Source organism: Sorex araneus, chromosome 1, assembly GCF_027595985.1.
Source record: "Sorex araneus isolate mSorAra2 chromosome 1, mSorAra2.pri, whole genome shotgun sequence".
Classification (NCBI taxonomy): domain Eukaryota; kingdom Metazoa; phylum Chordata; class Mammalia; order Eulipotyphla; family Soricidae; genus Sorex; species Sorex araneus.
Window position 1 is genome coordinate 39873431 of NC_073302.1, and position 26883 is coordinate 39900313.

A 26883-nucleotide genomic window follows, 5' to 3' on the forward strand; every position below is an offset into this window, starting at 1 on the left:
GGCTCTGCCTCTGTTCATTTGGCTGCATCCCCTTCTTAGCCCCACAAAGGGTTCTCCCTGCTGAACAGAACGAGACCTCCACATCGACGTCCACACCTTCCTTGCCAATAGTCCTTGAAGAGAAACACTTATTAACCATATGCCCTAGCTGCAAAGGAGATTAGAAAAATTAGCATGTAAACTTTCTGCAATGAAATTCATTCCATGAGTGACTTATGCCAACAAAAAGGAGCTAATTTTGTGAGAAAAAGATAAACAACAAAAAGATAAACATCTCATTGTATAACAATTTCTATGACATTCAATGTCCTACTTCCCAAACATTCCCTAAAAATTTAAGGGAAGGGAGAAGGGCAGTGGGAGCGACAATACAGTGGGTAGGGTGCTTGCCTGGCACATGACCAATCTGGGTTCAAACCCCAGCATCACATATGGTCCTCCCAAGCACTGCCAGGAGTAATTCCTGAATGCAGAGCCAGAAGTAACCCCTGAGCATTGCCAGGTGTGGCCCAAAACCAAAACAGAACAAAACAAACAAAGAAGTGACCTTCAGCACAGAGCCAAACCCTCCCACCAAAATAATTTTTTGAAATTGTTTTTTACTTTCACTATATCACTGTCATCCCGTTGTTTGTCGATTTACTCGAGCAGGCACCAGTAAGGTCTCTATTCCTCCCAGCCCTGAGATTTTAGCAGCCTCTCCTTACTTGTTTTTCCCAACAATTGGAGGTTCTTTCAGGGTCAGGGGAATGAGACCTATCTAATATGCCACATGTAGCTTGCCAGGCTCTGCCCCTGCAGGTGGGATACTCTCTGTAGCTTGCCGGGCTCTCTGAGAGGTATGTATGTGTGTGTATATACATATATACGTATATATGTATATATATGCATATATACATATATATATTATTACTCTATGACTTGTTGCTTACTATCTGAACTCCATCAAATATGGTGGAGTAATTATGAAAATGGGTAGGAAGTGTCTTATAATGTGTCCGGAAAGTGGCCTGGAGCATGGCAGTGGTTGAGTAGTGGAGGTTGGCTGTCGGGGCTTGGCTTGGTTCCTTAGGGCAGGAAGGGTTCTCACCCACCCCCCTCTGGGGTGCCCCAAGTGAAAACAGCCTGGTGCGGAGTCCAGGAGTTTTTTACTTTATTATTCATTTTATTTTATTTTCAACTTTATAACTATTAAGTCATCAGTTTGGTTACATTCAATATTCAATATTCCAGTGCCAATCCCACCACCATTCCACCTTCCCACCACCATTATTTCCAACTTTACCAACCACTTCTTTTTTTTTTTAATTTTTATTTTTGCCACCCCGGAGCCCCCCCTTTTTTTTAACCAACCACTTCTTAAGCCTGCATCCAAAACCTTCACTACTTTATTTTATATTGCTTGCTATAAATAATTTGCTAAAATAATAATCCAAAAGTTTCCTTAAAAGAAAGTTAGTAAAGATTGTTATATCTCACCATGGAGCCATTAAGCCTTTGTGGAGAGATTATTAAAATCACTAAGAGATTACTAAAATTACAGATTAAGCCTTCTGTGTGTTTATGTTTTTTTAATCAAGATTAGCTGCCCTCCTACATTACATCCCACCGAATCTGATGTGCTACTTGCGGTTTATCAGTGTTGCAGAATTTGAGATGCAGCTGGTACACTCCAGGGTGTCCAAATTTTTAATGAGGTGATATAGCTAGAGTTAAATTTTTAATTGGGGGCATGTGCATGGCTGCTGGGGCTTCCAGAAGTACAGGAAGATAGGGGAGAAGTAGCCCATACCCAACTCTGTGAAAGCCTGGAAATTTCAGTCACAAAACTCACATACCCAAGTTTTTCAACAGATTAATTTCTGAATGAGACTCATCTGAGCAGTGGAGTCCAGCCAGGAGCATGGCAGCAAAAGGCTTTGGTTTGTTGGTTTGTTTATTTTGTCTTTTGGGGCCACATCCAGCAATGCTCATGGGTTACTCCTGGCTCTGCACTCAGGAATTACTCTTGGTAGTGCTCGGAGGACCATATGGGATGCCAGGAATAGAACCTGGGTCGCCCATGTGCAAGGCAAACTCCCTATCCACTGTGCTATCACTCTGGTCCCATAATAAAAAAAAAATTTTGAAGGGAATTTCAAATTGGAGATGCATATGAAAGGTACAATAAATGGCCAAGAAAGATGAAAACCAACAATAGAGATGGCATTGGCATGTTTTAAATTTAAATGGGTGGCCAAGAAAATTTTATTTGAATAGAAAACTAGGGAAGGGGGCACAGGGTCTACTGAGTGGTGCTCAAGAGGTCAGGGTCCCTCCCAGCAATTCTCGATCAACCAAGCCAAAGATGAAATGCAAAGGCCAGAGAACGCAGAGCTGCTCAGACCCTGCAGTGCTGCTGGCTACCTGGGATGCCCCAGGGGTGCTCAGGAGACCATGTGGTGCTAGGGATTGAACTGGGGTCATCAGCATGCAAGGCATGCACCTAGACACCTATACTGCCTCTCTAAACCCAAGATGACGTTTAAGCTAACATCTGAAGGAGAAGCAGGCAGTCATTCAAGGAGCAAAAACCAAGAGTGGCTGGACCACGTCAGCCAGGAGGAGAGGGGATGTAGGGAGGCCAACAGCAGCCCCCAGGCACACGCTGGCCCAAGTGTCTGAAGGCTACATGGAGGACTGTAGATTTTTTTTTTTTGGGGGGGGTCACACCTGGCGATGCACAGGGGTTACTCCTGGCTCTGCACTCAGGAATTACCCCTGGCGGTGCTCAGGGAACCATATGGGATGCTGGGATTAGAACCCGGGTCGGTCGCGTACAAGGCAAACGCCCTACCCACTGTGCTATCACTCCAGCCCCAGGACTGTAGATTTTGTGCTTACAGATTTACTCAGAGGACAAACATCTCAGAAGAGTTGAAGATTTTTCTGGAAGTTCAGAAAATGGCTTGTACTGGGCAGTGGGGAAGTCAGAGGATGCCTCAAATGTGCAGGCGTGGCAAGCTGGCATCCAGGGAAGAGCAGAGGGCAGGAGACACACTTGGGACACAGGGGAGGGGCTGAGTCAAGAGCTGCGAGCGAAGGCAGGAGGGAACCCAGACGGCACCAGGCTGCAGGTCTGCGCAGCAAGAGGGACGGAGGTGACGTTTTTCTGAGATGAGTGACTAGAAAAAGCACTGCCAAGTGCAGAGGGAGGTTTGGGGAACAAGCCGAGAGAAAGGCCCAAGCAGGCAGTTGGCTCTGCCGTCTGGAAGCCGGAAGTCGATTTGCTAGTTCCTCACTCCTCAGCCGGCTTGGTTCCCCATCATTCCGATTTGTCACCAGGCACCAGGCTTTCCACCTCTTTGAGTGTCTGGCATCTGGGCCTCTTTCCCAGCACCACTCGAAGGTCCCGTCCTGACGGGCCCCCCAGGGCTCAGTTCTCAAGAATCTTTCTGAAAGGAGATCTGGCCAGAAAGAGCCAGGTCCCACCCCCCACCCAAACATCACCTCTCTTACTGCTCACCCTGTCTCCCTGCCCCCACACTGGGATCAGTGACAAGCCCTGTGCTTTCTCTCTGCCATCGCGCTTGCTGTTCACTCTGCCTGGTGTGCTCTCACCTGCCTCACCCCTCCTCAAACCTCAGGAAGAGAGGCCTGGGAGAGGGCTTTGTGGCAAACGCCCCAGCCTCCCAGTGTGAGGCCTCAAATCCTATCCCCAGAGCCTCCCGCTGGCACCAGCAGCTCCAGTCTGTAAAGCTTATGATCTCCAGAGTATTACAGCTGGGTGACCAAACTGTAATTTTTACAAGCCCTGCATGTAAAAATGTGAGCATCCCCCAGGGAGCATTGTATTAGCTCCACAGCAGCTCCCAGAGAGCACCACAACCAAACAAGTGAGCACTGCACACAGCAAGAGGAGGGAAGGGTGGGGAAAGCCACAGCTGGCAGAGCTCCCTCCTCCAGGCAGCCTTCCTGGACCCTGCAGGACGCCCCATCTCAGCCCTATAAGTCACCTTCTGCTTTGGCTTCAGGAGTTCTTGTTTCCAGAACTTCTCCCAAACCCAGGCCCAGAGCCCTGGGATCAGAGTAGTCCAAACTGTGAGAAACAAAGGAGGGGGCGAGAGGAGCGGGGGGTTCCGGGAAACCCTGGCAGTGATATTACTTCAGACTCCAGAAGGCAGGAGGAAGGGAAGGGGATATACTATTGCCCAAGACTTCCCCCCATCCCTATGTCCTGTCACCTCCAGAAGTCCTGTGCCACGTTCCACCCACACTCTGGGAACACAGGGCCAAGTTCTGCCCTCCTGTTTGGGCCAGGACAGTCTGCACATAGCCAGAGGGTTTGGAGAAGGATGGGGTACAAATAAAAAATAAAAAAACACCCCCACCCAGGATCCGGGACTTTCAGGAGCTGAGTCATCTCATTTCTTGTTCATTTCCAGCTCCTGTCTGGAACCAAACAGTTTAGCATTCTAAGGCAAGAACATGCCCTCCCCACCAAAACATACACACACACACACACACACACACACACACACACACACACACACACACACACACACACACCCAGAAGCCTCAATAATTCTTTTTTTCCCTAAGCACTAGATGCCCCCTGCAGGCCTTGTGGAGGCAAGAGCTCAAAGGGAAAGAGCAAGCAGCCAAAACACATACCCACAAGAACACACCTAAGTAACAATCTAGGGGCCAGAGCCATCCTACAGCGAATAGGGCATTTGCCTTGCACACGGCCAACCCAGGTTCAATCTCTGGCATCCCAGACGGTTGCCTGAGCACTGCCAGGAGTAATTCCTGAGTGCAGAACCAGGAGTAATCCCTGAGCATCACCACATGTGGCCCCAAAACAAACTGATAAAAAGTACCAATTTATACCCTCACCCACCTACATATGTACATCCAAACACACATACACACACACACACACACACACACACACACACACACAGAGGCACATAATAAACCATGCATTCAATTGCAGATATACATCAAGGACACACCATAGATATTTAACTGTACAGTCACAAGACAAACACAAGGATGCAGACAGACACAAACATATAACACATAGACACAATTCTTCCACTTACACAGGAGCATGTGTTGGAATCAATGTGTTAAACAGCTACCTGGTGGACAGGATGATATCCTGAGAGGGGACCCAATGAAATTTGATAAACTAGGCTCCTTCTCCAAGTTCATGTTCTCCCTTAACTCATATCTCCCTTGCTTGTCTCAATGTTTCTTCACTTATTTCACTAGAGAAGCCTGTGTTCTCTCTCAAACGTGTGCTTCTCTCTCTTCCCTCACATCTTTCTAAGTAAGTTTCAATAAAAACTTTCTTGCCTCTTCCCGGCTGCCGGAAGTCACGCCTTCGACCCACCCTCGGCGCCATCTTGCCACAATCAACAGAGGAGCGGCAGGCATTCTGGTGAGCAACGCGTCCCGGAAAATGCTCCGGACCCGAATTGGGGCCAACAACACCGGGGAGCCGGAAGGAGGAGGTGCAGCCTGCACACCTTCTCCAGATGGAGCCCTGGCGACACTGAGCAGCAACTAACACGGCTCTGGGATTCGGGACTGGGACACATCCAAGCCGTGCGGCCGTGCGACCTTTTCTAAAACCTGAAAACATACAATCTTTTAATGGAAAACTAATTATCAAATGCTTCCTTAATAGGGTTATCTTGTTTGGGTGTATAACTCCCACAACAATAGTGAGTTTTGTGTTGAAATATGGAACGTAATCAAGGTGAAGAGAAAATGAAGTGAATTCATCAGTTATACAGTTGGGGTGGGGGGCGGGGGGTATACCGGGGACTTTGGTGGTGGAATATGGGCACTGGTGAAGGGATGGTGTTTGAATACAGTATAACTAAGACATAAACCTGAGAACTCTGTAACTTTCCACATGGTGATAAAATAAAAATAAATAAATTAATTAATTAAAAAAAAACTTTCCTGCCTCACAAAAACAAATAATAAACTACTTCTAGGTCAAAAGAAAATCGTATCAGGGGCTAGATCTTAGTGATAAAGCATATCAAAGGGAAAAATAAAAGGGTAAAAAAGAAGTTTAAGGGGCTGGAGCAATAGCACAGCGGGTAGGGTGTTTGCCTTGCACACGGCTGACCCCATATGGTCCCCCAAGCACCGCCAGAAGTAATTCCTGAGTGCAGAGCCAGGAATAACCCCTGAGCATCGCTAGGTGTGCACCCCCCCCAAAAAAAAAAAGAAGGGAAAAAAAGGAAGTTTAAAGTTATCTGTTGGTATAGAGTCCTTTCTTTGACCACTGTTTTTAAGGTTGGAACAGTGCAGATTAAGACTTGGGGGAGAGAGACCAGAGTAATAATACAGCAGATAGGGTGCTTGCTTTGCACACAGCTGACCTGGGTTCAATCCTTGGCACCCCTTATGGTCTCTCAAGCCCGTCAGGAGTCATTCCTGAGTGCAGAGCCAGGAGTAAGTGCTGAATACTGCTGGGTGTGGCAAAAAAAAAAAAACATTCTGGGAAAAAAATATTTTGGCCACCTGAATGAACACATAAACTTCTATCAATCACATTATCACACCCTCCCAGCACACCCAGGTGTTTACCAAACAGGAAGTTATGTGAACTCTGGTATCAGTATTTTTATTTAATGTGTTTATTAAGATTTCATCATCTGGGGCTCTCTCTCTCTCTCTCTCTCTCTCTCTCACACACACACACACACACACACACACACACACACGCGCGCTGGGGACTTCCCCTCACCCTCATGGTCACTCTGGCGCTGTCCCTGTCCAGCCCCACATCGTCTTACACAGGCTCCCCACAAGCAGGCCTCCTTGCTGCTGCTGGAGCTTCTACCCTTTTGTCCATCTCTACCCGTCCTCCACCGCCCTTCCTCGCAGCATGCAGGTTTCTTGGTCCCCCTGGAAAGGAAAGAGGGTAAAATGATAAGAGGGAGCACAGAGCAGGGATCAGTGCATCATGTAGAGTGTCTGCAAAGGAGACAAGTTCAGGTCAGCATGGAGGTCCAGGAGTGTCTTGGAGAGCTGAGCCTAAGGGTACCAATGGTGTGCCCTGTGGGTAACTGTGGGAACACCCGTGCAAACGCTCATCCCCATCATCTGTGTGTATGGTGTGGGATATCTATGTCCAGTACAGACACTGTATGATGTCGCTATGTCTGCACCCCACCTGTACCCAGAGGTGTCAGTGCTTGGAGGGAACCTAGAGTCTCTGGGGTCCTCTCTAGTGGCCGTCTCCTCTAAACAGGGAGGAGTGCAGTGCCCTATGGTGGGGGGGGGGCAAGGAATGCCAAATGCACTGGACACAGGTGTTCTGAACTGCAGTCAGGGGTACGGCCTTCCCACTTGGAAGGAGGTACAGCCCTCTCCAGTCCTAATGCTACTGCCCGCCCTAGAGTTCTGAGTGCTGCCAAGATCTCTCAAGAACTCTGCCTCTTAGAGAACCAGAATCCAATTCTGAGGGATGTTTCTGGTGCTTTGTTGTCCCTATCACCTCAAGGCTGGCTACAGGGACTGAATAGATAGTGCAGAGGGTAGGGTGCTTTCTTGCACACAGCTGATCCAGGTTTGATCCCTGGCACCCTATATGGTTCCCGAGGCCAACCAGGAGTGATCCCTGAGTGCAGAGCCAGGAATATGTCCTAAGCACTGCTGGGTGCAGTCCAAAAACACAAACCAGAAAACCACCAAACAAAATTACGGATGGCTGCAGATACTGAGATCAAACAGGCTCTTCCTCTCCCCGACACCTCCTCCATCCCATGGGGTTTGGTTTCCCATCTATTTTCCTTCTTGAGGAGGCCCACCCCCCAAGGAAGCCTCTGAAATGGTCCTGAATATGGTCCTCAGCTTCTGGCCCATACACCCAAACCTTCCAGGAATCCGAGTTTTCAGAGCTGTTTCATTCTCTCCCACTCCAGGCTGGTTCACATGGATAGGTCACCACCAGTGACTCTGCACACCCCATCCCTGGGTGAAGATTATCATCCGGAGACTGCAGAAGCACCCAGCCAAGGTAAGCCCAATCCTTTGCCTCCTTTCTCTCAGCCCCTTTCCAAGACTCTCATCCATGTCCCCAGTCTCTTCAACAAGCGTCTCAGCAGCAATAGCCCCAAGTTCCCCAGTGAGAGCCCCGTGTGTGAGTGGTCTGAATCCTTGCAGCACTGGGATCCCTCTGCAGCACAACAGCACCAGCCAAGGAAGGGCCTAGGATGTGTGTGTGCGTGCATGCTCTGTGTGTGTGTGTGTGTATGTATGTGTGGCAGGAGCATACTGTCTCCGTGCCCAGACTGTGGTAATGCTTCAAATAAAGCCCAGCTGGTACCCACATGCCTATCAACTGGTTTTCAACTACCAGTGCATGGACAACTACAGTCCACAGGCACAAAAAGGTTGAAAACCACTGGTCTAGCACCTGTTTATGGCCCAGGCAGATAAAGACAGGTACAAAAGGGAAAAGGAGAAAGAAAAAAGATGGCATGAATGGAGAGAGTATGTGTATCCACTTTCCACACTTCAGTCTGAAATTTCACTTCTTTTCTGTCCATTCTCCCCTACAGTCCAGCTCCAGGCCCTCCTCATCCCTCCTCAGCAACTCCTGCAGCTGTTTCCTACCTCTTACACAGGCTTAATTGCTCTCTCTGGGCACTGCAACAGCACACTCTCTACTTCACAGTCAGACATTTACTATAATGCTCAGTGACTCTTTCCATACCCGCATCTCCAAGCCAGAAAACGCCTCTGAAGGTGAGAGCTGCCTGTCTTCTTTACTGCTGCATCCTATGCCCCGAAATGTCTCACATGCAGAACACTCAATACTACTGAATGACCCTGGGAACAAAAGTCACAAAAAGGTAGGGCTCAACTCAGAGAGGAAAGGCTGCAGACCTCTGGTCACTAAGTGACTTGGCCAAGGCCATTGCCTACAACTAGTGGCCCACCGCTAAGCTTGGTCTGTCTATACTAGGCCCTCTCTGGAGGCCTACTCCTTCTTGACCCAGGGTCATACAAATGGAAAAAGGGCAGCCAAGAAAGGCAAGTGGTGGGGCAGAAGTCAAGGAGAGGGAGGAGAGATTGGGAAACAGTGATGGACAAGCCCCAAATCTCCTTGCTGCCTGGCTCCGAGGTCTCCGCGCTTCAAAATCCAGCTCCATCCCGCTGACAGGGTCCTTAACTCCATCACATCCACCCAAGGATTCGGACTCCATCCCTTTAGGCATAGACCCTGCCTCCCCCTCCAATGAATGAGTTTGACTCCGCCCCTTCCGGAAATTAGTCAAACCCCACCCCTGATGCGCAGACGGAGTCCCTGTGACGTAACGATAACGGTCAGTTTCCGGGGTGGAGCCAGAGAGGGCGGGGAGTTTAGGCAGCGCCGACCCCTCAGCCCCCTCCAGGTGACCCCAGCCCCCGAAAATCCGCACCCGGGGCCCCAAATATCCCAACCCCCTGATCGCCCCGACTCTCCCCCACCCGGACCCCCTCCCCTAGGCCCCTTCTGGACTTGCCTCCTAATCCCTTAACGTTTAGTACCTCCCAAATCTCCAACCCCACCCCGCACCCCTGTCCCCAATGTGGCCGATGGAGGCTTCCCGGGGGCACCTGCCCCAGGTTACCTGAGACCATGTGAGGCTGACCCTGAGAATGACAGAGTGGGATCTGGGCTTGGGGAGTCCTTGATCCCAACCCTGCCGCTCCCCAGGAGCCGTTCGGAGCCCGGGACATGTCGGGATTGAGGCGATACGAGGTGGCGCTGGAGGCGGAGGAGGAGTGAGTGGAGGCGGGGTTCTGCGGAGGAGGAACCCGGCCTCTCCGGGATGCGGGGGGCGGGGGGAGGAGGGAGGAGGGCGCGACTCCGCCGGAGGCGGGCGGCCCGGGGGCGGGGCCGGGGCGGGGTCAGCGGGAGACACGCCCCGGGGGCGGGGTCTGACCTTCCTGAGCGGGGCGCGGCGGCGGGCGGTGGGGCCAAGGCAGTGGGGTCAGCGCCGCCCCGCCCCGCCCGCCCCTGCGCTCTCCCCGCAGGATCTACTGGGGCTGCTTCTACTTCTTCCCCTGGCTGCGCATGTGGCGGAGGGAGCGGAGGTGAGAGGGCGGCTTGCGATGCCATGGACCCCCGCCCTGGGTGGTGGAGGGGAAGAGGGGGCCGAGCATGAACCAGGGCATGGATGGATGGGGCGGGCGGGCGGGGCGCCCACACCCCACCTGCTCATGCCCGTGTCTGGTCGCACCCTCCCCCCTCCCCTCCACAGCTCGCCGCACCCCCGGGAGCAGAAACTGGAGCCGCTGCGTGGCCTGATGAGCTGTTTATCAAGTGGCCTGGGTCCCGCCCCGCAGCGCGCTGGACGAAGCCTCCCCCGCAGGCCCCCGACCGCCACTACTCAGCCAGCCAGTGCATTAAAAATTTAAACTCAAGCTACCATGATGGCCTGCTCATTGGCGCTGCGGTGTCTATTCGGGCTGGGTCTCCCGCCTCTCCAGCCCCGAACCTGCTGTGTCCTTCCTTTCCTTCCTCCCCTCCCCATGGGGTCCCCTTTATCCCTTCTCCCTGAGTGCCTTTCCTTGTCAAGACCGCCTTATTTAAGGGTCCGTCAGCATCCGTTACCAGGCCTCGAATTCGGGTGGTGTCGGGCTCTCCATCTTTCCCTACACAGTCATCATTGGGACCCCTGGGCCCCACTCAGGGTGATGGACAGATGGTTGTCCAGGTCTTTCACCTCCCAGCCTTAGCCCCACACTGATGTGCTCTCCATCTCGACCACACCTTCCAGGTATCCAGAGAGTGTCTGCCTGGGTGCTGTTTTCAGGCCAGAGTTGGAGGAGGAAAGCAATCCGGGGGAGGGGAGGGGAGGGGAGGGGAGGCACCCCCAGCCTGCCACAGGGCACTGAGATGGCACTGTTTGGGGATCTTCCCCTGCAGTTCATAGCCCAGCTTCTGACTCCTCCAGTCTGACCCCCAGGTTTAGACATTCTTGGCACCAATCTCGCTGACTGGAGCTACTTCCCTTAGGAGAACCGAAGTGCCTGCTCAGTCCACTGGCTCCTGCAGTGCGAAAGGTCAGGCAGTGGGAGGGGGACCTGCTTTCAGCCCAGGGCCAGCTGTGACATCAAGGAGACCAGCGGATTAAGTTATGTTAAGGCACTGTCTCACCAGGGGGTCAGGTGGGCACCTTGGGCCTCTGGGATATTCCAGACTAGGGTGTCCAGGAAGGAAGCAAGATTAGACAGAGGCCTTGGCTGGGAAAAGGTTGAGGAGCAGAGAGCCCCGTTTCAGGTTGGGGTTACACGGACATTCAGGCCGATGTCTGCCACTGCTAGAGCAGATCACGTGTCTCGAGTTCTATCTTTTTTTTTTTCTTTTTGGGTCACACCTGGCGATGCACAGGGGTTACTCCTGGCTCTGCACTCAGGAATTACCCCTGGCTGTGCTCAGGGGACCATATGGGATGCTGGGATTTGAACCCGGGTCGGCCGCGTGCAAGGCAAACGCCCTACCCGCTGTGCTATCTCTCCAGCCCCTCGAGTTCTATCTTGATGGATCCCAAAGGGAAAAAGTGGAGGCATACTAGAAGAATTTGTTTCCTGCCTTCCAGATCTCTGGACTGGCAAGCGCAGGAAAGAGTGAGGCTGATGGGGAGATTCTGTGGCAAGATGATGGTGCCTCCAGGGCTGTGCCCATTCTGGGCCACAAGTTTAGATGGTAGGAGAGAAAATAAAGGCCTCTGGTACAAGAAGTTCGAGTCGGCCCTGTGTCCCAGAACTAACACAGAGTGACCTCTGGATTGTGGCCGCCTTAGGACCCATCTCTTGAGCCCCAACTCCCTCATACTGCCTGTCACAAAGACCCTTTCAAAAGTGAGCCACCCAGGGGGCTGGAGTGATAGCACAGAGGGTAGGGCGTTCACCTTGCACGCGGCCAACCCAGCTTTGATTCCCAGCATCCCATATGGTCCCCTGAGCACCACCAGGAGTAATTCCTGAGTGCAAAGCCAGGAGTAACCCCTGTGCATTGCCGGGTGGGACCCCCCCCCAAAAAAAGAACCACCCAGCATGAGAGTGACCCCAAGTCTGATCCCCAGCACCACATGGCCCCCTTATGTAGGTGGAGTCCTGGTAGCCCCCAGTACCCAGGGAGACTCAAAGAAAAGTACAGTATTTTCCTGGGGTTGGAAAAGATAGTACAGCAGGTAGGGTGCTTGCCTTGCACATGACCGACAAATTTGACCCGCAGCACCAACATATGGTCCCCTGGGCCCTGAGCACAGAGATAGGAATAAGTCCTGAGCACTGCCAAGTGTGGCCCCAAAAAAACAATTTTCCAAGGATCAGAGAGATACCACAGGAGTTAAGGGATAGGCCTGGCATGTGACCAATACTATTCTGTCCTGGGTATCTCATGGTCTCCTGAGCAGCATCAGGTGTGGCCCTGGAAGTCCAGAGCACTGCTGGAGAGACCTGGGTAATCCCTGACACTACAGAGCCCCAGCAGTACACATCCTCTGGCCCTCACATTGAACTGAAAACCTAGTTGGCAGGAATCAGGAGGAGGGTCCTGTGGCCCCGGAGCACCACTTAAGAGACCCCCCCAAAAAAAAAAATGTTTCCAAAAAATGATCTGAGCAACTTCATCAGGACACTCAGGAAACCAGGGCAGGGACTGGAGTACAGCAGGTAAGGCATTTGCTTTGCACACGGCCAACCTGGGTTTGATTCCTCAGCACCCCATAAGACCCCCTGAGCTCAGCAGGAGTGATTCCTGAACACAGTGGTAGAAGCCCTGAGCACAGCTGGATGTGGCCCAAAAATAAAAGGAAAGGGAGGAGAAAGAGAGAGAGAGAGAGAGAGAGAGAGAGAGAGAGAGAGAGAGAGAGAGAGAGAGAGAGAGAGAGAGAGAGAGAATGAGAACCAGGCATCCACAAGATAAATGCCAGGAAAGGAACTTCAACTTCCCCTGGATAACAGGGAGGGAATGCTCAAGCTATCCAGCCTGCAAGGGGAGCTGGGTCCTCTCTTGGAGCCGAAGGTCCCTCCTGACTGTTGCAGGAGGCCTGCGGCAGGAAGATGCCCAGGATAAATGTGACATCAAGTCCAAGAGAGGACCTGTCTAGATGAGGTAGCTGGCCATTCAGCAGAAGGGCACAACGCATCACTGCCACGAACAGAAAGGGATTGGATTATGACTCAATTTATATTTCCACTATAGAACAGGGCTGGAGGGTTGAAATGCCCAGACCAGGGCTGGAAAATCCCTCAAGGTACCAGGGACCCTCCACTTAGCAACCAGGCCCTAGGACAAGGCGAGATTCCTGGAAAGGACCAGGGGGCAGGGAGAGGCCTTCTAGAGGGGATGGGAATGGGGGCTGGGCATGGGGTGAGGAGAGAAGGAAGGGGAAGGCCACAGCATGCGGCTGTAGAAATGGAGGCGGTACCACTGGACTGAGTCGGGAGGGGGAATGAGTGTTCTCTCAGACCCTCAGTGGCCAGTGGCCAGAATTTTGAGTAGAGAAGAAGGGATCATTGAACTCCTGAGTCTGTTGTTTCAAACAAGTCTCTCACTGAGCCTGGGAAGCTCAGGCCACTCCTGGCAGGAGGCTGGCATTCCTGTGACAGGACAAGGCAAAAATAGGAAGATAAAATTTCTTTTTTTTTTTAACCTGTTTGACAGCAGCAAACAACAAAGACTTTTATGTGCCCTTATATGGCCTCTCCGTCCTCCCCAGCCCTCCTCCCATCCATCTTCCTAGGGAAAGCAGCCCCCACCCCAGCATGGCTAAGGCACCAACCAATACCACCAAAAAAGGGCCTACTCCCAGCTTCTGACTCAAAACATGCCATCCCGGCCAAGATCTCTCCATCAGCGGGAGGGCTCCGTTCCCATCAGTTTCTCCTGATAAGAGTGGCTGGCAAGAGGAGTGGGAAGGGAAGTCGAAGGCAAGCTGATGTTTGCCCGCTCTTGGCGGCCACCCCACCCATATCTCCCCCATCCCAATCGGTATGTGCCGATGTGGCTGAGTGGTGGGTGGCTGTGAGAACACGGTGGCCGGAGAGGGCATCCGAGTCTCACTGGGAATGCAGGATTCTGCCTAAGGATGCCTGGCCACGTGAGGCTGATGGAGTGAGGTGTGACTGCACCTGTGGTTAGGGGTATGGGAGGGTGAATGTCCACCTTTGGGTGCCACTGCGGGTCCTTGATGCCTGTCCTCGGTGACAGTGCCATCCTTTGTCCCTCTTACACCCTCACCCCAGCTTCTCTGCTGGACCTCAGGAGCCCCTGGGAAACGGCAGTCCTAGAGAAGGAAGGGGGTCTTTGGATCATCTGGGGCAATTAGGGCCAGGAGTATCAACAGGATGAGCAACGCACACATCTCCACCTGTCTGTGACTCACCTGGTGCCCCAGGTAAAAGCACCCAGATAAAAGGTAGGGGCAGAGGAGGAGCGAGCAGAAAGCATCCTGGCGGGACAGCATGAAGGGGCGCTCATCCACCGGCAGCATCCTGCTGCTCCTCTTGCTCCTGAACCTGGACCTTGGAGAAGGTGAGGACTTCGGGGGGTGAACGGGATGGAGGGAGAAGAGGGGCTTCAGGAAGCCCAGCCTGCAGCTGAGGGGTTCTGAGAGGGGGCGCTCAGCGCTAGAGCCCTCTGAGTCCACGGCCCTGCTGTCTCCAAGGACTGCCCCTGCAGCCCGTCACCACATGCTGTACTCAGCTCTACCGTCAGCCACTGTCAGCCAAGCTACTAAAGAAGGTCGTCCGGGTAGAAGTGCAGAAGGTTGATGGGAACTGTCACCTCCAAGCCTTTGTGTGAGCATTAGCCCTGCCCCTGCGGGACCATCCCTTCCCACCCCTGCTGCCAGCCCAACTCTAACTGCTCCTGCTCCTCCTGCTTTCACCTGGCCTTTGCCCCTCATCCCCGGAGCTCCACCTTACTCCCAAGCCACCACCAAGGCTCTGGACCTTTCCTTTGCCCAGGCTTCACCTGTCTCACCGCACCGTCTGCATCCACCCCCAGAACCGCAGCCTAGCACGCTGGTTTGAGCGCCGAGGGAAGAGGCTCCAGGGGGCTCCAACCACTCTGAAGTTGGGGCTGAAGGGGAAAAGGGTACAGGAGGCCCCCAAACCAAAACAATAAAGCAACATTGGACAATATTCTCTGAGTGTGGTGTGGTGTCCAAGTTGTCCGCCCTTTCCTGGAGGCTCCGAATCTAGAGCTGGGAGACAGTGAAGCAAAAACAGAAAGGCCGGAGCAACAGGAGAGCGGGTCGTAGAGCATTTGCCCTGCATACGGCCAACCCAGGTTCGATCCCCGGCATCTCATATGGTCCTTCGAACCCCACCAGGAGTGATCCCTAAGCACAGAGCCAGTTAGCCCTGAGCACTGACAGATGTGGCCCAACAGTTATTTTTCAAAAAAGAAAAAAAGAAACCAAATAACCTCCTCATTTTCTCTTTATTCACACCATCACCACCCACACCGGGCAAAGCCACACATTCTAATGTACCTGTACACTGTTCCCTGCCCCACATACACATGGCAATACACACACACACACACACACACACACACACACACACACACACACACACACACACACACACACCCCTACACACTTCTTCTTCCTGCCCTGGGATGTGATCAGAAATCCAAGCACATTTCTGCCGGCAAGTCTGGAAAACAGTCTCACAGAAATGGACTCCACTGAGGATTTGAAGTTGAGGCACCCCCCTCCACGGGGCTCTACTCTTCTGCCTGGGTTCTATCTGTCCATCCATCCACACCAGCAAAACAGTGAGAGATCAGCTGAAGACCTCCTGGGTCCTCGGGAGGGTGGGGGCTCCTAGAAGAGGCAGGAGGTAAATCAAGGATGAGAATAAGACTTGGATTTGGGTCCAAAATCCAAGGGAGGATCTCTGAGCTCAACACCCAGAGTACATAGGGGAGCCCTACTCTGTCTGAGCCCCCCTTCCCACCCCCAGGATGAAGACGCTGACTAAGCTCTGAACACTGAGAACGAGGAGGGGAGGTGCATGTGGCTCAAATGGGAGGGTAGGGGCTGGAGCAATAGTACAGCAGGTAGGGTGTTTGTCTTGCATGAGGCCAACCCGGTTTCGATTCCCAGAATCCCATATGGTCCCCTGAGCACCACCAGGAGTAATTCCAGAGTGCAGAGCCAGGAGTAACCCCTGTGCATTTCCAGGTGTGACTCAAAAAGAAAAAAAAATCTTCAAATGGGAGGGTGCCTACTTGGCATGAGTGAGACCCTGGGCTCAGACCCTGGCCCAGCATGGCCCCCTAGCACTGTGGGTGGGGGGGTGGCCTCCCTCCTACAATAAAATCAAAGAAGAAAGGAGACTCAGTTCTGGTCACAGACTCCCCAGAGATAAGGATAGATAGCCAGCTCTGATAGTAACACCCTGAATATGGGGAAGGGGTTCACCGAGAAGCCCCAGCACTCAGGAAGATGCGGAAGAGCACAATACAACGCACAGGGACTCCAGGACTAAAGGTTCATCCCTGAGCCCTGGTGGCAAAGACGTAAGGAGACAGAACTGATTCCCATCACTGCTACAGTGACCAGGATATCAAGTTCTCTCCCCCAGCCCCGCCCACACACACTCACCATGAAAGCACGCCCAGCCCTCCTGTCAGCAGTCCCCCTGACCTGGAAGTCTGTCCACTGGAATCATCGGGGCCAAGAAGCCAGGTTTTGGGGATCCATCTTTCCCTCTTGGTCTCAGCTTCAGCCTGGAGCAGAAAGAGGCAGCTGTCTCCCTAACAATCGAGGTATCTCTGTCCCTCGCCAAAAGTATTTCTTAGTAAAGGGTCCGGAGAGAAATCCTTGTGAATCATGACAAGTGGAGTAGGGCAGGGTGAGGAGTTCCAGAATGGTCTGTGGGAGATGGGGCATGGGTGGGATCAGAGGCTAAAGGACAGGGGGTACTCACCAGAACCCTAACGCCAAGGCACCAGCCAGCAGTCCCAAAAAAGAGAAGATTCCTAAAGAGGCCAGCACGGACACCTGCTCCAGCGGGTCCCTGTGGTCTGGGGAAACATAGGCCACTAAGAGATAGTCCAGGCCATCCTGCGGACTCCAGTCTGGGCCCCCGGGCATCTGCCCACACTTACCTAGTGGCCGAGGGTCTGGCTGCAGGGAGGGCCATGACGGAGTGGGGCTGTCATCCTGCACCTCCTCCTTGGGCTCATTGTGTAGTTGGGACCCAACAGGTATCTCTCTAGGTGGGGGCCCTGAAGAGAAGGTAGGGAATTATCCATGTGTGGTGGGATGCAGACCAGGAAGAGGGAGACGAGGTGGGGCCTGGACAGGGGACCTGGCAGGGTGGAGGCTGAGTGGCAGGACTGAAACAGGGCTGGGCTGGGGTTCCAGGCAGCCAGGGCAGGGCGCCATGCTGCGGTGGGCAGGGCCTTGCCACCTGCCAGCTCCTGGCACCACTTCCATCTGATAGAGGCTGGGCGGGCTTGCTCCTCCCCATGGCTCAGTCTCTCACCACTGCTTGGGGTTCCCCAGGCCTCAGGGCTCCAGGCACTCCAGGTACCCGCGTCCAAAAAGTCCCGGGCGCTGACCCGCACGACATGGGGCAACCCTGCCACTGCATCCGTGATCACCTCCTCCAGTCCAGTTGGTTCCAGCTGCAGATGAAGAGGGTCTGCTGTTGCCTGATCCTGGCTGCAAGCCCCAAGTCCAAGTCTACAAAGACTCCCCCTCCCGCCCAGTCCTGCCCCTATCAGCCTGCACCTCACAATGGGGTCACTTACAGGGTCAGTTCGTACCTAGTATCTAGAAGACTGAGCCAGCTCAGAGAAGTGGAGCACATGCCTTGCATGCATGCACAAAGCTGATCCCCAGCACCATATGGCACCCCTGGGTGTAGGCCTTGTGGCCCCTGAGCCCCATAGGGACCTCCCCCCCACCCAAACCCTCCAAAAAGTGCATTGTGGTCCTATAGACAAGCTCTGCTATCAGACTGCCTGAGTTCAGAGCTTTGGTCAAACTGGGAGAGATAATGCAGGAGTTATGGCGCTGGTCTTGCACACAGTCAATCATGGTTCAATTCCCAGGCACCCGATAAGGTCTTCTGAGCACTTCCAGGAGTAAGCCTTGGGCACAGGGCCCATAATAAGCCCTGGGCGCTGCCTGGTGTAACCCAAAACAAAACAAAACAAAAGTTTTAACCCAAAAAATCCTTTTAGGGCTGAATCAATAATACAATGGGGAGAGCGTCTGCCTTGCAAGCAGCCGACCTGGGTTCAATTCCCAGTATCCCATAATGTCCCCTGAGCACCACCAGGAGTAATTCCTGAGTGCAGAGCCAGGAGTAGCCCCTGTGCATCGCCTGATGTGACCCAAAAAAGCAAAAATCATTTACTGGGTGACCTTGGGTCTATGGGTGCGCCTGTTTCTTCCTTTGGAAAGCAGAGATCTCCGTCTGCATCTACATGGGATCCTATATGTGTAACTGGTAGCAGGGTGTCCAGCAGACAGACAGCTCTGAAATATTAGTGGCTGAGGGTCCTGGGGGGCAGACCTCACCACCCTGAGCCCCAATCCATGGGAACTCACTACTGCCCTCCCTGGCTTGGTCCCAGCACCACCAAGAATAGGCCCCAAGCAAGTGGCCCCAAAAATCAAACCCACACACACAAAAAAATCAGTAACAAAAAGAATCCGCTGCTGCCTTCCAACACATGAGCCTATCTCAGCATTCCAGCCCTGGAGTGGGGGAGGCGACCAGGTCGGGTGCCCTGCCAATGATGTCAGAACACCCAGGAACAGGAAACCCAAGACAGAAGCCACAGTCGGACGGGACCAAGCTCCAGGCCTCACCGTGGACCAGGCTGGATGCTGCACTGGGCGGTACTGCAGTCGGAACTTGAGCAGGAAGTGGGGCTGGCGGGGCCAGGAAGCTGGGTACATCCAGCTGGCATGGAGGCGCCGAGGATGTCCAGGGACCGACTCGACCCGCAGTCCCTGGGGTGGGTCAGGGCGCACTGGAGAGGGGGTGGAAACACCCGGTCAGGGATGGCAGTGGGTCCCCGTCATCTCCCCAGGGCAGATGGGTGTGTGCCTAAGGGTGACTGAACGCAGCAAGACCCAGTGGAGGGCAGAGACCTGGTGCTGCCTCTCACGAGGAGCCCAAGCCCTGGCTGTCGTCCTTGCTCTGAGATCTGGGGACAGGACCTGAGGTCTGGGACAGGGCTCTAAAAACAGGTGACTCTGTGTTCCACTCCCCAAAGAGGGGAAATGGGCCCAAATGCCAACCAGAGCTGTAGGGCCTGCCTCCCCCACAAACAGCAAGAGGAAAGGGGGCCTGTGGTGGTGGGAGATCCATGGAGCAGGGGGAACAGAAGCCGTGGCTGTCTTCAGTGCAGGGCCTCCGAGTGGAGAGAAAGAGACAGCCCTGGGCTGCGGCAGCCAGGAAGGCGTGTGGAGGGCGGGAGCAGCAGCAGCCCCTCTGGCGCTCCCATCCCTTTGGTTCCCTGGATGCACAGGGGCCATCTGTGTGCTGAGCTGGGCCCGTGTGTAAGGGCAGTGCAGGGCTGAGAGGTCTGTGTCGGGGTGCTTTGCGTCTGGGTTCTGCTGGGGTCTGCAGGAGGGAGCTGGGGGAGGTCTCAGGGCGGGCACTCACAGATACTCTGCAGGCTCACATCCAGCAGCCGCGTGCTGGCCCCCAGGGGGTTCACCTCGGTCACATTGATCCGGTACTGGCTCCAGAACTCCGCCCCATGGACCACACAACGGGCAGCCCCAGGGGGGTCCTGCGGGCAGGGCCAGGGCCCTGTGGATGGGTTCATCCTAGGAGGAAGGAGAGGGTCTTGGGTTTTGGAAATGTGGCCTGCAGGGCCCAGCTGGAACCCCCACACTGCCCTGCCTCTCCCTCGTGTCCTACCTTTGGGCCTCAGCCCCCAAGACAGTCTTCTTCCTGGCAGGGAGGGGTCATCTGTGGTCAGGAAGCAAAACAGGGGCCTTCCCTCCCCCTCCTCTGAGGCCATCCCTGCCTCCCAGACCCATGTTGGACTGGCACCCGGCACACCTAGGTGCGCATCCCCATCGTGACACACCTGTAGGAGGTGAGGTAGCGGGTGGGCAGGCCGCTGACCTGGCTGGGGCTCCAGGTACAGGAGAAGTTCTCATAGTCGGCCGCGTGGCAGGAGACGACAGGGCGGGCTGGGGGGTCTAGAGGCAGAGGGCACAGCTGGAGCCTCACCCCGAGAGCTTCCTTGGGCCTCAATCCCCTAAGGAACTCCAAGTCTCATCACACACACACACACACACACACTATTCCTTCCCAAACTCACAGCCCAGCTTCAAGGTCACGACGCCCCTCACGTCACCATCCAGGGTCCGGCAGATGTAGGTGCCCTCGTCAGCACTGTCCACCTGGGCCAGGACCAGCTCATGCCCTAGCCCAGAGTCAGGCCCTTGGAGCAGTCTTGACTCCCCATCCCGAAACCAGGACACGGGGACTCTGTGGGAGGAGAGCAGGTGATCACAGATGGAAGACCGACAGCAGGACATGGCGCTCACACGTCCCATCCCCAGCAGGGCACTGACCCCAGAGCATGGCTGTGGCCCCGTGGCCGCCAGCACCAGCAGGCAAAGCACCGAACATGGTCAGGTCAGAACCACAGACAGAGTGGCCTTGGGCCACCCAATACTACCGGGTGTGGCCCTTATTTAAAAAGAAAGAAAAAAATGTAAGTCAGACCATGCCACAGCCCTTAATGGCAACTAAACTATGCCACGGCTTGTTGCAACAAAACCCAAATTCCTATTAAACTGCGGCAATTGGGGGCAAAACAATAACAGCTCCTGCGCTGGGAGACAGCTCAAAAACAAAACCTCCTGGGCCAGGGGCTGGAGCAATAGCATAGTGGGTAAGGCATTTGCCTTGCACGCAGCCAACCCGGGTTCGATTCCCAGCATCCCATATGGTCCCCTGAGCATCACCAGGAGTAATTCCTGAGTGCAGAGCCAGGAATAACCCCTGAGCATTGCCAAAAGGAGAAAAAAAAATCAAAAATCAAAAAATCAAAACCTACTGGGCCAGGGAACATAAGCACAAAGTCTCAAGTTTGGTCCCCTGCACCACATGGTCCCCCAGAACCTCTGGCTATAGTGTGGGTGACCCCCAGCACCCGCAGACTCAAGCCGTGAGCCATTAGACCGCACGGGTTATGCCAAGTATTGCCAGGAATGGCGCCCTGAGCACTGCTGGGGAAACCCAGGAAAGAAGAACAAAAACACCCCAAATTCCTTTTGCCAATTTACCAAGCCCCCCTTCCGGCCCTTCCCACCACTCCCACCCGTCCCCACCCCTTGATCCAACTCTTCCCTGCCTGTCTTCAGCTCCCACCACCCTAACCCCTCACCCACTGCATTCCAGTCCCCTTAGTCTTCTCAGCCCCGAATGAGTTCATTCCACCTCAGGGCGTTTGCACGAGCTGTTCCCCCAGTCAGGAATATTTATCCCCCCCACCACTATGCACTACTGGGGTATGGGGGAGGGAGGGTGTCTCCTTCCCGACCTTCTGAAATCATCTTCTATATCAACTCCCCACGGAGCCTTTCCTCATGAGCCAGCCTTGCTCAGTGAGCCCTGAAGGCATCACGGCCTGGTAAGATTCTTTTCGGCGTATGGTCTGGCTGCCCCCCTAGGATGTAAACTCCGAGGACAGAGGTCTGGCCTGCAGTCTGTGCTAGCTGGATCCCGGGGTTTCTAAGAAACCAGGCCCTTAGCAAGTCCTCCTGCTGGCTGTTGAATATAGGGGCCGTTTGGGGGTTAAAGGGAGAGATAGCTGGGGGAGCAAGGACGGGAGTGGACATGAGGGCAAAGGTGGGCAGTGAAGGGGCACACTTACCCAGCAGTCACTCCAGGGCAACGCAACGTTAGGGGCCGGCCAGCCTGCCCATACTGGACCCCTGCAGAGGATATTTCTGAGGAGAGGCTCTTCCTCCTCCTTCCCCCCACCCATGTGAGCGACAGGGTAAGGGGTGAAACCCTTGGTCATTGGGTCAAAGCATCCTGTTCTAATGTGGAGACAAAGGTCGGCGGACAGGTGGGGCAGGCGGTCACAGGTTAGAAGGGGCAGATGGGGAGGTGATGGGTCAGTCCTGGGGAAGCAACACGGGGAAAGGCGCAAGTCAGGAGGGGCCAGAGAAGAGGCTTTTGTTCTCACCTGGGGGGCCCCAGGCCTGGGGGCCAGCAGCGGAGGCAGAAACCAGGGCTGCAGCCACGGCCACCAGGACCCTGCTCAGGCCCGAGCAGCTGCTGCTCATCTGCAGGGAGAGAGGCAGGTCAGTGGCTCCCTGGGCCCAAGCCCACGCCCCCCTCTCTCACGCCAGACTCTCCAGGAGGAAAACTGAGGCTCCGAGAGAGGTAAGGATGCCACCAATCACTGGGGTGGTCTCACTAAGGGCTCCTCTCCGGCCGTGCACCAGTGTAGCACAGGCACGAAAACACACGCTCACACCCTCACCCCCTCCACTTCAGTCCTGGGCTGAGGGCCCAGAACAAAAGCCGGAGGCAACAGACTGTGCCAGCAACACCCTCCCCCCCCCACACACACACACCGCCCTTGGCGCCCACCCCTGGCACCAAGTGCTGGCACTGGCTCAGCTGCTCCTATTAACTCCTCCAATCCAGCTGTTGGGGTTTTGGGGTCAATCCCACCTGGCCCACTGCTAGTCACAGCCTCTGACTTGATCTGGGGCAGCCCTTATCCCTGCCCCACCCGGGGTTGGGGTGGGGGTGGGGGGTCCTTAGCCGGTCTGAGCCCACCTGGCAGGCCCTGAGGCCTCGCCCCATGTTGGCTGCCAGGCCTCCTCTGGCCTAGCCTGGCCTGGCTCCTTGCGCTGGCTACTCTGGCCACTTATTTGGGCCTGCCTCTGGAATCTCGCTGGGCTGGAGCCGGGGAGGCTGGACGGGGCTAGGGTGCAGGCTGAGGCTGTGAGTTAAACAGATCCAGATGCCCTGGCTGCTGCCAGAGGCTGGGGGCGGGCGGACAGCCAGCAGATGGAGACAGGGTGGCGGGGAGGGGAGAGGAGGCTGAGAGAAGTGGGGAGCCTGCATGCACGAGGGGTCCGGGCCAGGGCCACCCCCCACCCCTACCGCGGGTGGGGTGGGGGGTGGGCAAGAGATGTTCCCAGGGCAGGACTGGGAGGTGATGGAAATGTGGTGAGGTGCTCAGAGAGGCACTGCAAGAGGGCCCTCATGGGGCGTGCATGGGGGCGGAGGGGCTGGGGGGAGAGAGAGAGAGAGAGGAAATCGTGGAAGGAAGCAGGAAAAGCAGTAGGGAAGCCCAGGAAATATTTCTGGGGACAGGAAAAGGGTGAGATGGTGAGGATCCTGGGTGAGGGGGCAGAAGAGGAAGCAACAGACCCTTGCCAGGAGAAGCAGAGGTGTCCAGGCCTGTGCCCATCAGCAGGCATCCGCAGCCCCCTGCCCCTGCCGCTTGCCCTCCTGAGCCCACCCTACCTCTGCAGCTGAGTGTCCATGGCTCCAGGCCCTCCTCCCACCAGCTCCAGCTCCGCTCGCTCCACTCAGCTCTGGGACCCCAGAACCTTCAGTCTTCCCGTCCTAGCCCCCGCCCCTCCGCCCCTAGTCAGGCCCCCTCCCCTCTCCCTGCTCCTCCCTCCACTCCCCTCACCCCCTCCCTCCTGAGGCCCCAGGAAGGGAAGAGGCCTGCCCCCAGCCTGGAAAGGAAGCCGCAGCAGAGCCGGCCAGAGGAGGGACAGGAGGGTGGCTTATGTCCCCTGAGGGAGCCATGCCCTGTGTGCTCAGCCACACAGCCAGGGCCCCGCGTGGACCACTAGGTACGGGAACCAAAAGACACTCCCTGAACACAAGTGGACGTGACAAAACAAACACACACACACACATACACACGCACACACACTCTTCTCACAAGCCCAGGAAATATTTCTTTCGGGCACAGCTGGCTGTTTTGAGGGGAAAGGAGGCCCCAGTTGGGGGATGTGAAGAAAAGCCAAAGAGTCCAATTCCCCCTCCCTGGACATTCCACCCGTTTCTCACCTCCCCCTGCACGTCTCCCCCCGCCCCCCTCCTTAGGCCCCTGCACCAGGAAATGCCTTTAGTCCCCTGGTGCCAGATACACAAGACCCACACTTAGGCCTCAGACCCACTCTCAGCTACTGCCCCTCACAGTCACACGGAGTACATACTGGGACCTGGACCCTTCACACACACACACACACACACACACACACACACACACACACACACACACACACACACACACATTCCCGCTGGGTGGGGTGAATCACATACTCCCTAACAGTCACTGCTCAGTAGGTTTGAGGGCTTTGTGGGTTTTGTTTTGTTTTGTCTTGTTTTGAGGCCTCACCTGGTGGAGCTCAAGGGCTACTCCCAGCAAAGTGAGAGGGGCCGGGAGGGGGGTCGCTTCTTGCTCTCTGCGCGCTCTGGGGACCATATGGTGTGAGGGATCCAGCCCGGGCCTCCTGCATGCAAGGCCGGCACTGCTGCCACCCGCTGACTGTCCCCTTACGCGTGCCCCTTACGACCGTGAGTCGCCCCCTCCTTCCAGAAGCTCTTATCAATGGCAGCTTTGCAGTCAGGCATGGGGCCACAGAGAGAGCGAGAGCCAGTGAGAGAGAGAGAGAGAGAGAGAGAGAGAGAGAGAGAGAGAGAGAGAGAGAGAGAGAGAGAGAGAGAGAGCATGAACGGAACAAGAGAGAGCGCGCAAGACAGTGAGAGATGCAGAGAGCGAGCGCGCGAGCGAGCGACAGAGACAGAGAGAGAGAGAGAGCATAAGCGGAACAAGAGAGAGCGCGCGAGAGTGAGAGAGGCAAAGAGAGAGAGAGAGAGAGAGAGAGAGAGAGAGAGAGAGAGAGAGAGAGAGAGAGAGAGATGCAGAGACAGTGAAAAGCAGAAGTAAACTCCACCGGGGAGACAAGTGGGAGGAAACAGCAGGCGGGACAGGGCCCTCAAGGCAAGGGAAGGCAGATGCTGGACACGGGAGGAACCCCAGCCCCGCTCGCTGCTGCAGGGGCTCCCCGGAAGGCACGCAGCCCCGCAGGACACGGCACACACAGTCCGCTCTTGCGGGAGTCACGCTTGGGCGCCTGCAAACCAGCCTCCCGCGCACTTCGGGGCTGCCACAGAAACCTTCCCCCAAACACGAAGCCCCCGTGTCCCTGCAGGCCCGCGTGCGCGCACACACACACACACATACAGAGCAACACACACAGAGCAACACACATACACACATCAACGCACACGCACACACCACCAGTCAGATGCCCAGCATCAGATCCACAGTTGCACAACTTGCAGACACGCACTGCCACGTTAGCTGACAGCTGCACCAAGTGGCAGTTACGGGGACACACACACACACACACACACACACACACACACACACACACACAGAGTCCTCTGGCCCATCCTTCGAGGCCATTCGGATCCATCGTTCGCTGCCACCCTGCCCGGCCCGCCCCCTCCTGGCCGTGGCTCGCCCTGCACCCACGGGGAGGCCCCACCGGTCTTACCTTCCGCGGCCACCGCCGCTGCAATGCACCCTCTGTCCCGGCCTCTATTCGCGCCCGCCTTGAGGCCCCGCAGTTGGGGCGGCTCCGCCCCAGCACCAATGGAAGGAGGGGCGTGAATTAAGGGGGGTCTCGGCCCATTGGAGCCTCCAACTGCCAATCACCTCCACCCCCACCTCTGCCGGACACTTCCTGTCCTGTCCGGACTGAGAAAGCTGCCCGGGAGAGACTGGAGCTGGGTTCCTTGCTCCTGAACTTAAGGACTGTCCTCCCCCGGCCAGCTGCACTAGAAGCTTCCAGGGCCCTCCCTCAGCGGTCCGAAAGGATAACTACAATCCCACTGGCCCAGGAGCCACTGGGCAGGTGACTGAAGGTGCCCTTACTCCAGATAAGATAAAGAAGGGCAGCGGTTCTCCAACACCCGCTGGACATCGTGGTTGGAATGCCACGCTGCATTCCATACCCATGAAATCAGAACCTTTGGAGGCAGGCGCCCAGCATCAATATTGTTTAAAACTTCACAGATGATTGCAAAACTCAGCTAGATCAAAGGTGTGCGCTCAGCTGTGTGCGTGCACGTGCTGGTGTTTACGTGCATATGCCTTAAGAAACCACTCACCCTTCCAATATTCTCATCCTCTCCCCAGGCAAGGGGAGCTCACAAGAGATGCATATTCTGTTTACACTTCCAGAACAGGACAACCACTCCACAGCCCCAGACCTTTCCTCCACTGTCTCAAGAAAGAACCCTGACCTGGGATGAAGTCAGCCAAGTTTCTTATTGGGCCAAATCATCACTGTCCAGCTTTGGCATGATTTCCCCTTGCAGAGATGAGGCAAAAGTGTCATAGCCACATGTGGCGCTGTTCAAAAGCCCCATCCTCACTGCAAAGTCTAGAAGACCCCAGGTAGAGTCAGGTGTTCTGGCTTGCATGGCTCGTTGTTCCTGCAGGCAATGTCTTGCCAGGAGAGAGATCCAGAGGAGAGGTAGCGGACATGGGGTCACTCCAACAACCACTCCCTCCTTCTCAGTACTGGGGATACTGAGTCTGACAGCTCAAGGCCCAGGGACGATAGAAGTGTCCATCCCCACTGTGTGGGAAGTTTCAAGCAAATGAGAGACAAAGCCACTACACGTTCCCACCCTAGCCTTGTGGGCTGGAATGGAGCCAGGCTGCAGTCACTCACCAAGCCAGGGCTCTGGCCTATGGCCCGGGGCCTGGCCACTGACCACTGGGTGCTCACCCGATCCCCACCAAACCCTCAGGCCCTGGCTTGGTGAGATGATAACCTGGGAGGCGCGGTAAGGAACTCTGGCCTTACCAAAGTC

General features: G+C 55.1%; 3 protein-coding genes across 4 annotated transcripts; 2 read left to right on the top strand and 1 right to left on the bottom strand.

The window, feature by feature from the left end:
• Positions 1-9347: 9347 nt before the first annotated feature.
• LOC129400878 (uncharacterized) lies at positions 9348-10425 on the top strand. The gene is made up of 4 exons (XM_055124149.1): positions 9348-9410; positions 9716-9783; positions 10036-10095; positions 10263-10425. Exons 2-4 carry the CDS (start codon positions 9737-9739, stop codon positions 10417-10419), a joined length of 264 nt encoding a protein of 87 aa, XP_054980124.1. The 5' UTR covers positions 9348-9410; positions 9716-9736; the 3' UTR covers positions 10420-10425.
• Positions 10426-14417: 3992 nt separating this feature from the next.
• On the top strand, positions 14418-15275 carry CCL27 (C-C motif chemokine ligand 27). The gene is made up of 4 exons (XM_055125356.1): positions 14418-14545; positions 14679-14811; positions 14980-15109; positions 15204-15275. The coding sequence occupies exons 1-4, from the start codon at positions 14476-14478 to the stop codon at positions 15273-15275; spliced, it is 405 nt and encodes a 134-aa protein (XP_054981331.1). The 5' UTR covers positions 14418-14475.
• Positions 15276-15457: 182 nt separating this feature from the next.
• On the bottom strand, positions 15458-25672 carry IL11RA (interleukin 11 receptor subunit alpha). 2 transcript variants are annotated; one of them, XM_055140078.1, is made up of 13 exons: positions 25557-25672; positions 22205-22304; positions 21887-21947; positions 20324-20493; positions 20087-20201; positions 19915-19947; positions 19654-19820; positions 18852-19015; positions 17515-17656; positions 17135-17254; positions 16954-17050; positions 16671-16753; positions 15458-15845 (listed from the first exon to the last, which is right to left on the bottom strand). In XM_055140078.1, exons 2-13 carry the CDS (start codon positions 22302-22304, stop codon positions 15805-15807), a joined length of 1293 nt encoding a protein of 430 aa, XP_054996053.1. In that variant the 5' UTR covers positions 25557-25672; the 3' UTR covers positions 15458-15804. The 2 variants fall into 2 exon arrangements, with proteins under 2 accessions (XP_054996053.1, XP_054996060.1); XM_055140085.1 differs by lacking the exon at positions 25557-25672 and adding an exon at positions 23503-23572.
• Positions 25673-26883: the final 1211 nt, after the last annotated feature.

Coding starts and splice junctions, on each gene's coding strand:
- CCL27 (XM_055125356.1), top strand. CDS start 14,476: ATGAAGGGGCGCTCATCCACCGGCAGCATCCTGCTGCTCCTCTTGCTC. Junction 14,812..14,979: donor TGTCACCTCCAAGCCTTTGT/GTGAGCATTAGC, acceptor TCCTTTGCCCAG/GCTTCACCTGTCTCACCGCA. Junction 15,110..15,203: donor TGGGGCTGAAGGGGAAAAGG/GTACAGGAGGCC, acceptor CCTTTCCTGGAG/GCTCCGAATCTAGAGCTGGG.
- LOC129400878 (XM_055124149.1), top strand. CDS start 9,737: ATGTCGGGATTGAGGCGATACGAGGTGGCGCTGGAGGCGGAGGAGGA. Junction 9,784..10,035: donor GCGCTGGAGGCGGAGGAGGA/GTGAGTGGAGGC, acceptor CTCTCCCCGCAG/GATCTACTGGGGCTGCTTCT. Junction 10,096..10,262: donor ATGTGGCGGAGGGAGCGGAG/GTGAGAGGGCGG, acceptor TCCCCTCCACAG/CTCGCCGCACCCCCGGGAGC.
- IL11RA (XM_055140078.1), bottom strand. CDS start 22,304: ATGAGCAGCAGCTGCTCGGGCCTGAGCAGGGTCCTGGTGGCCGTGGCT. Junction 20,494..21,886: donor TGCCCTGGAGTGACTGCTGG/GTAAGTGTGCCC, acceptor CTCCTCCCACAG/AGTCCCCGTGTCCTGGTTTC. Junction 16,754..16,953: donor GCCTTGGCGTTAGGGTTCTG/GTGAGTACCCCC, acceptor TTTCTGCTCCAG/GCTGAAGCTGAGACCAAGAG.